This window comes from Aplysia californica, unplaced genomic scaffold, assembly GCF_000002075.1.
Source record: "Aplysia californica isolate F4 #8 unplaced genomic scaffold, AplCal3.0 scaffold00265, whole genome shotgun sequence".
NCBI classification, from domain to species: domain Eukaryota; kingdom Metazoa; phylum Mollusca; class Gastropoda; order Aplysiida; family Aplysiidae; genus Aplysia; species Aplysia californica.
The window spans coordinates 45,006-52,450 of record NW_004797535.1 but is presented as its reverse complement, the minus strand read 5'-3'; the positions used below and the strand labels follow the sequence as shown (position 1 = coordinate 52,450).

At 40.0% G+C, this 7,445-nt stretch overlaps 1 protein-coding gene across 2 annotated transcripts in view; it reads right to left on the bottom strand.

The window, feature by feature from the left end:
* Positions 1 to 111: 111 nt before the first annotated feature.
* Positions 112 to 7,445, bottom strand: part of LOC101861665 (prenylated Rab acceptor protein 1) — a 15,489-nt gene continuing 8,155 nt past the window's right edge. For both annotated transcript variants that reach the window (XM_005100918.3, XM_013083968.2), the window contains exons 2-4: positions 5,351 to 5,560; positions 3,602 to 3,699; positions 112 to 286 (exon numbers count right to left, since the gene is read on the bottom strand). In XM_005100918.3, coding sequence (XP_005100975.1) covers positions 198 to 286; positions 3,602 to 3,699; positions 5,351 to 5,560 — 397 coding nt within the window. In that variant the 3' untranslated portion in view covers positions 112 to 197. The remainder of the gene's footprint in view (positions 287 to 3,601; positions 3,700 to 5,350; positions 5,561 to 7,445) is intronic.

The window sequence follows — 7,445 nt, the reverse complement described above, 5'->3', positions numbered from 1 at the left end:
AAGAGTCCAGAGGAGGACGTAAAGGGGTAGAGCGTGGATAGGGCAGAAAGTGGAGACGAAATCAGACGCAAAAACATGATCAGAGAGCAGAAAAGAAGTCGAAAGGATACATTTTTTTCAGAGAAGAACATTTTCCGTCGCTTTCAGGTTTCGAACCCTGGACCTGTAGAATGAGAGGCGAACTCCTTACCTCTAGACTACGAAAACTCGCATTTTCCTTCAGGCGTAAGTTGATGAAGTGTTGGAACCACTTGGTAACATCTAGACTTATTCTTGAGATAACACCCTGCAGAAACAGAGGGCAAATGTTGTCAAGAAATAGGTACTCAAGCTGGTGGATGTGATCATGGGGTCCAGTAAATCTGACACTATTAGGTTGTAACATTCCTAACTATGAAAGAGGCATGTTCTCAAAGAGTGTCAGTAGGTTGAAAACAACACCACGGATACAGAACCTTTAGGTGGCAGTAGGAAATATGCACAGAGCTGGGATGTCGGCAGTGAACAGAAAATGCCAAAAGAAAATGACATTGCACTAGGGCTCAAACTGCAAAGTGGCACTCTATCCTGGATGGTTTGAGGTGTACATCTCAACTCAGAACCGAAAGAAGTAGCTAACTCACCCGATGCTTGAGTATATTGAGCTGTTCATAAAGCTGCTCACAACAGCACATTTTTCACTCATTAGGTTGATTTTTCTATTGGTTTTAGTTGAATTATATTTATCATGGATCACACCTGTCTGAACAGGCGTTGAGATCATTGAAAAAATACCGTTGAAGTGTTTAGTGTGTGTATCGGGGTGTAGAATTCGTTTTGTAAACTTTTCTTTTTTTCAGCGTCATACGCTCCTTTGTACAGTTGACGACATTTGTCAAAGAAAGTGAATGTGGTCCTAAAAACTATGTTTGTGTTGACAAAGATTTGAACTTTACTTTAACACCAAATATAAACATCTGCGATTTAAAACCGTTGAGATATGTTTCTTTGAAAATACTCCAAAATAGCGCGTTTCCAGGGAATAGCGCACATAAAATAATGGCGTTCTTAGGGAATGCGTACCGTGAAAGCCGCACGAAGCGAAAAGGTTAAAAGCAACTATTAACCCTAAACATCTGATCAAGCCAGCTGGTGCATCTACATTTTGGATAGCGGTCATGACAGCATGAAGTACAAAGAGAGTTAGGTGATACACAGCTCAAACAAGTGAATGACATTCTTACGCAACCCCTTTTCAACAACAAAAAGATACAGTACAAAGGTAATTCACTTTTTTCTGAAATATTGGATGAGAAGAGGAATAAAAAACATTTACCAGGTTTATGACAGGGGACGGGTGAAAACAAAAGAAGAAATGAAACACACAATAGGAAATTATGCAGGCTTTGACTTTGATTATTATGCTCTAATTAGTGGCCTACCAAAATCATGGACAGAGCTACTGAACCAGAACAACACACTGAAACACAGTCAGTGTGCAGCAGTTGTGTGCGAAAGAATTAGTGCTGAAAATCTTCAGGTACTTTGTAGCAACAATCAGAAACTACGACGAATTGTCTTGGGGCGGGAGAAGGTTCAGGTATGCGGTAAAAACTTTTGGTTGAAAAAGCTTGGAGTGGACATAGCAGATAGGTATAGTCTAGCACATATGGTCACGCAAGAATCTCGGCTTCGCCTTCTACATTTTAAAATACTTCACAATATATTCCCAACAAATATCTTGTTGAATAGGATGGGCATAAAATCTTCAGAACTGTGTGAATACTGTGGTGTAGCAGACTTTGTCGAACATATGTTTATCCACTGTTCACGATTAAGGGGTTTTTGGAATCATGTGTTTCAGCTGATCTTCCAAATCACAAATACACATTTTCCAATGACAGACGCCAATATTCTACTCGGCGTGAGGAAGGAGGGTGGAGTAAATAATAGTGTAGTAAAAACAGCAAATCATATTATACTGATTGCAAAAATGTGCGTCAGTAAACTGAGGTATGGTGACGTAAAGTATATGTTTCATATTATTTGATATTGAATTTGAACATAGGAAAAAGTCTCTGTAATATTTAATATCACATATTGCACTCTATTTAAAGTAAAACACAATGCATATCGATAACAACTTTTTCCTATTATTTTCCTTATGCTAGCGGCGACCTTATTTCCATATTTATATATCCATGTTCTTGTTTCAAGGAGCTGTACCTAGGGTTCATCGATAGCTCGTGTGGTGGGGAGAGCATTGTTTTAATATATGCTGCTTGCAGCACAGCACAAATAATCTGAACGAAAGGAAAAGGTAATGCACATTTAGTTACATAGTATTATAAAATAGCATTGTATTATAACACTGTTCAATACCCATTTAGTCATAGTTAATGGACGCCTTATGTTTGGGAAGAAAGATGGCAAGTCTCTATAGTATAACCATTCCCTCAGCACCCTGTTCACCATATTATAATAAACTCTCACTTTATATACATACATGATATGTATATATCTCTCTTTCTCTCTCTCTCTCTATTCCCTTCTTTCCAATTCGCATACTCTTCGCTGTGTCTTTCTATCGCTATCTCCTTCTGTCTCAATATGGCTATCTACCTATCTGTTTAACTTCCCCAGCCCCATAACTTCATTTCATCGCCGTCTTATTCATTGCCCACCACTAAGCCTTTCCTATCTCGCCACCCCCCCCCCTACTGTCCCTCCCGCTCTCTCTTTCCCTCTCACGACTCTCTCTCTCTCTCTCCTCTCTCTCTCTCTCTCTCTCTTTCTCTCTCTCTGTGCGTGTGTGTGTATCTCTCTATCTCTGTCTCTGTTTCTGTCTCTCTCTATATATATATCTCTCCCGCTTGCTCTCTAGTCATTTCTAACCACTAAAACACATTCAGCCAGCATTTCCATAAAATTGGCTTTTTTAAATGTAGGAATTGCTTCCAACGTTAGCAATGGAAGTATAGATCTACCAATAATGGACGAGACTGGGAGGATTCAGACATAGGGTACTTGATTTGGGAGTTTGAGGTCGCTCCCCCTGAGGCGAGGGGATACAATATTCTGTGTAAATTGTGCCCTCTCGACTTGGGTTCGAGGATCCTGCGTCAGAATCTTTCCAAGCTCAATTGGACTCGAAAAGAATACTCGGGGCAAAGGATCAGGGAGTAGAATGCTGCAATTTTAAAGATCATAATCTGCCAACTTGCTATCTACAACCCGCTTACAAATACCCCCAACATACCTGCCACTATACTGTCTTCCCACTTAGCTCCTCTCTACACTTGTTTTGGCCCGATAGAATAGGCTAACACTAACGATGTCACCTTAGCAGAGACTGAGCCCACCATTTCGGAACTTCATGGTGACCGTAAAGATGGTTCCAGTAAGAACGTATATCGATTGCTCTGAGTTATGCTCCGTCATACGTCACACTAGGCGGTTGATATGCGCAAAAAGACAACCACTGTCGCTGCTGATCAAACTTAATGTTGAAAGAAGAATTGAACTAGCTGGTAAAATAGAATCTCCCCCTTCCTTTTATTCGATACCTTAGAGTACTAACCCAGAGCTGTGACCTACTTCCCCATGACTGTGACCTACTTACCCATGACGGTGATTTTCTTGTCCTGATTCTTCACGCTGATCAAGAAGCAGGCGCCGAAACATGCGGCCAAGGCCACCAGCAGGAATGGGGAGGTCAATCTGAACAAGACAATACAAGGGGAGAAAACCTTACTTTGATTTTATTCCTCAGAGACCAACCCAGACTTTATTTTGTGGGTGGTTGGTGATAGCTCAAATGTGGTTTGCTCCTTCTTTCCTATTAAACATCTATCGTCCTTATCTCTCATCCTTCTCCTTTTTCGTGTTTCTTACTCTCTTGTAATACCTCTAATCTTCAGCACTTATATGATCTTATACATTTGCAAGTGCCATAAAACTCTTACTTAACTTTACTAAAGACCTAACTTCACTTAAAGGCTGGCAATGAAAACCAGACAATCTCAGGTATACATACATGATAAGCTATATAGGCACAGTCGTCTTGTTACCAAAGCTGTATCTATTTCAAAATATCTTTTTGCAAATTTTCAGCTTTATCATTATTACTAAGCAAGAAATTTAACTTTGTAAAGGCAAAGATACACACTGGCAAAAAGTCCAAGGTTAAATCACACACACAAAAATTATCTCCATTATTATATGATGTGACAGCAAGGTGGGAAGAAGGAAAATAAGGACGATGTGTGATAAAAATTTGCTACTGAATGGAAATTTGGGGGGGGGGGGTGGATTTATAATAAACAAACAATACAGAAATGCGATTTATAAGTATCTTCACTTATGTTATTAATGCAAACCTCTTACTTAATAATAATAAATAATAGATGGCATTTGTATAGCACAAATCCCCGCTCAACAGAAAGCTCTATGCGCTTTACAATCTATACTATTACCCCAGCAGACCTGAGAGCATTCTGAAACAAACTCAACTTCTTGGGAAGCATGCAGTGCAAGCTGCCATTTATGGACACTAAAACACCATCATACTGACAAGATTTTTTTGCTGTCTAAAGCCGGGTACCCATTCCCACCTGGGTGAGGTGAGGAACATTCATTATAAGTACCTTTCCCAATCACACAACGTCGGGCCCGCGGCTCGAACCTCTGACCCCGAAACCTCATGATTACGAGTCCCATCATCCAGTGCCAGACCTGCGACAGACATCGGCCATCGTGGTTCTCCATTCATTCCTTTGCTCGGATGCTCTCAAAAAAGCGACGTTTCCCTGATCTTTCCCTGTAACCCATTTATTTAGGTTCCCTAAGAAGGTTGCCTTGAGCCTACCCCTGCCTCGTTTGCCTTCAATTTTGCCATTGAGAGCGAGATGTTCAAGACCCTCATGTCTATTCAGGTGTCCCAAAAACTGCATACATTTTTCACTTCCTGATTGTTTTTAACAGTCAGCGTCCCACCTGGGCTTCATCAAGCACTACCTCATTTGATTTCTTTTCCTTCCATGATCCTTGAATCTTACTTCTGAATACTTTTGCATAATCTCGCGTAAAATATTGGTTGTACATATATACCACACTCGGCACCTGTGGTGTAGCAGTTAAGCACTTCACTGTCGCACGCAGGGGACCCATTTTCGATTCCAAAGTGGAGAGAACATTTTTATTGACTACCTCTATCTTTCTGCTGGAAGCTGTACTTCTCTCAGACAAGGTTGACGTTGTAAAGCAGGGTCAGAAGCCCGCCTCCTAAATGATCTAAATTGTATTGCTGGGGGTGTAAAAACATCCTACTTTAAAAAAACAAACAAAAAAACAATACATGACACATACTTACATGCAGAAAACGACAAGACCCATGAACACAAACAGGTAATTTCCCTGAAAAGTGTCGATGTTCTTCACAATTCTTTTGGGCACCGGAGCGATGGATTTTGGCACGCCAAATCTCTTGGTGTGAACAAACTCTGCCCATGGCCTGACGCTCTCCCTCGTCTTGGAGAACCACTCGCGGGCAGACGCGTTAGACAGGGACAAGCTCATCATTCTCAAGGAAGAAAAAAAAAGAAACCAACGATAAAAGAAGAAACTGATAAAAATAAACAAGTCAGAGACCACAGATCTTTAGCATTAAAGCTGAGCAACACCTTATGACACATTATTTTCTATTGAGAAGGGCCCTTGTCACGCCTTGTGTGAATGGGTCATTGAGGGAATTTTGAAAAGGAGTAATCATTATATATAGCATTGTCACTAAAGCGGCCTAAATTGGTAAAGACAAAGTATTGTTCTGTAGAATTTCAGCGATTACTGTGATCTATTCTACATTCTTCATTTAATCTCCTCTTATCACTTATTAATTGAATTTGCCAGAGATCACTACATGGAAATACCACACGCTGTGCGACAGAAGTGTGAAAATGTGGCGGACTCACTGTCACCAGAGGGTAACCAAGAGGAACATGCAAATTTATAGTAGCATGATTCTTTTCATAAAAGCACACCAATACAAGTGAGAGAAATTGGGGCATTCACTGTAGAAAACATTCTTCCGATATCTTCAGTAAAAGTTGAGTTTTATTGAAGAAAGAAAATTGGTCAGTAGCGAGTCTGAATCCCGTTTTATTTATGGACCAATATTCAAAAAGTAAAAAGCATCTTGCCGGAGAAATAATCTAGGCCGATTACTATATTTACTATTAAACACATGCTAGGCTGTGCACTAGATTCTATTTAAAACTTACACTAACTCAAGTTACTAGGCCTATAGACGTTTGTTTAAATTCCGATTTGCATTTTTCATAGGCCGGCACTATTTCTCCGAACGTTCGGGAAAATAAAGCTGGGCACTATTTCTCCGAACACTCTGAAATCACATACTTTCCCGCAAATTTCGGATATTATATAGATCTATAATTATAATATAGGCCTACCAAAGATTGTTCGTATATATACAATATGGTTCAATCGGTCCAAAAAATGTCCGCATTAAATATTTATATAAAGAAATGCTACAGTCAAAAATAGTTTTTCGCTAGAGATATGACGTGTTGCCTATGAAGGGTATGCTGCTCTTAAACTTGTAATGTGTTGTGTTCACTCATGTGCTGTCTAGATCTAGATCTATGGAGGGTTATTGATAACGACACATAGAATAGAACTAGCATCTGCGTTTTTCGCGGCCGCAACCAATCAATCGTGGCTCCATTTTTTGGGCCCCGAATCGGGGAATAAAAGTCAAATATAAAAAAAAAAGAAAAAAAGAAAGAAACCGAACCTCTTTACTTTTGAAAGAAAGTTCACCTAGCTTCACTTCGTCTCTTTCTCACTTGTTGTCACCACCTTGATTTGTTGAATACGTTACATGCAGCTACTTTTATTTTTCCCTCTTTGTGGTGTTTGTTGAATACGTTACATGCAGCTACTTTTATTTTTCCCTCTTTGTGGTGTTTTATTTTGTTAGTGTGTATTTTTTTCTTTCTTGTTATTGTTCTGATGTGTTGTTTTTCTATGTTGTTGTTGTTGTTGTTAGCGATCCAGTAGCATCTGAGCGTTAGATCTTCTGCATGATGCCATTCGGTAATAGTTGCATGTTTGTTCTAATTGTTGTCATGAGAAGTAGAGGCAATTAGATGTGTGGGGTAGCTTGGGAAGAAAACATCCCCTTAAATCAGTTAGTTTTCTACAGAAGAACAGATGATGTTCCACTGTCTCTGAGGGGTAGTCACATAGTGGGCAGGCAGCAGACTGCTTTACTCCAATTCGGTTGAGATGTTGGTTGAGGGGTACATGTTGTGTTCGAAGTTGGAAGATAATGGATTGATCTCCCCTCCTCAACTCATTGATTGGATCTTTGACCAGTGGTTTATTCATGTGGCCATACATCCTCCTTCCTGTCGTACCTGTGGCCCAATCATTCATCCACTCTTCCT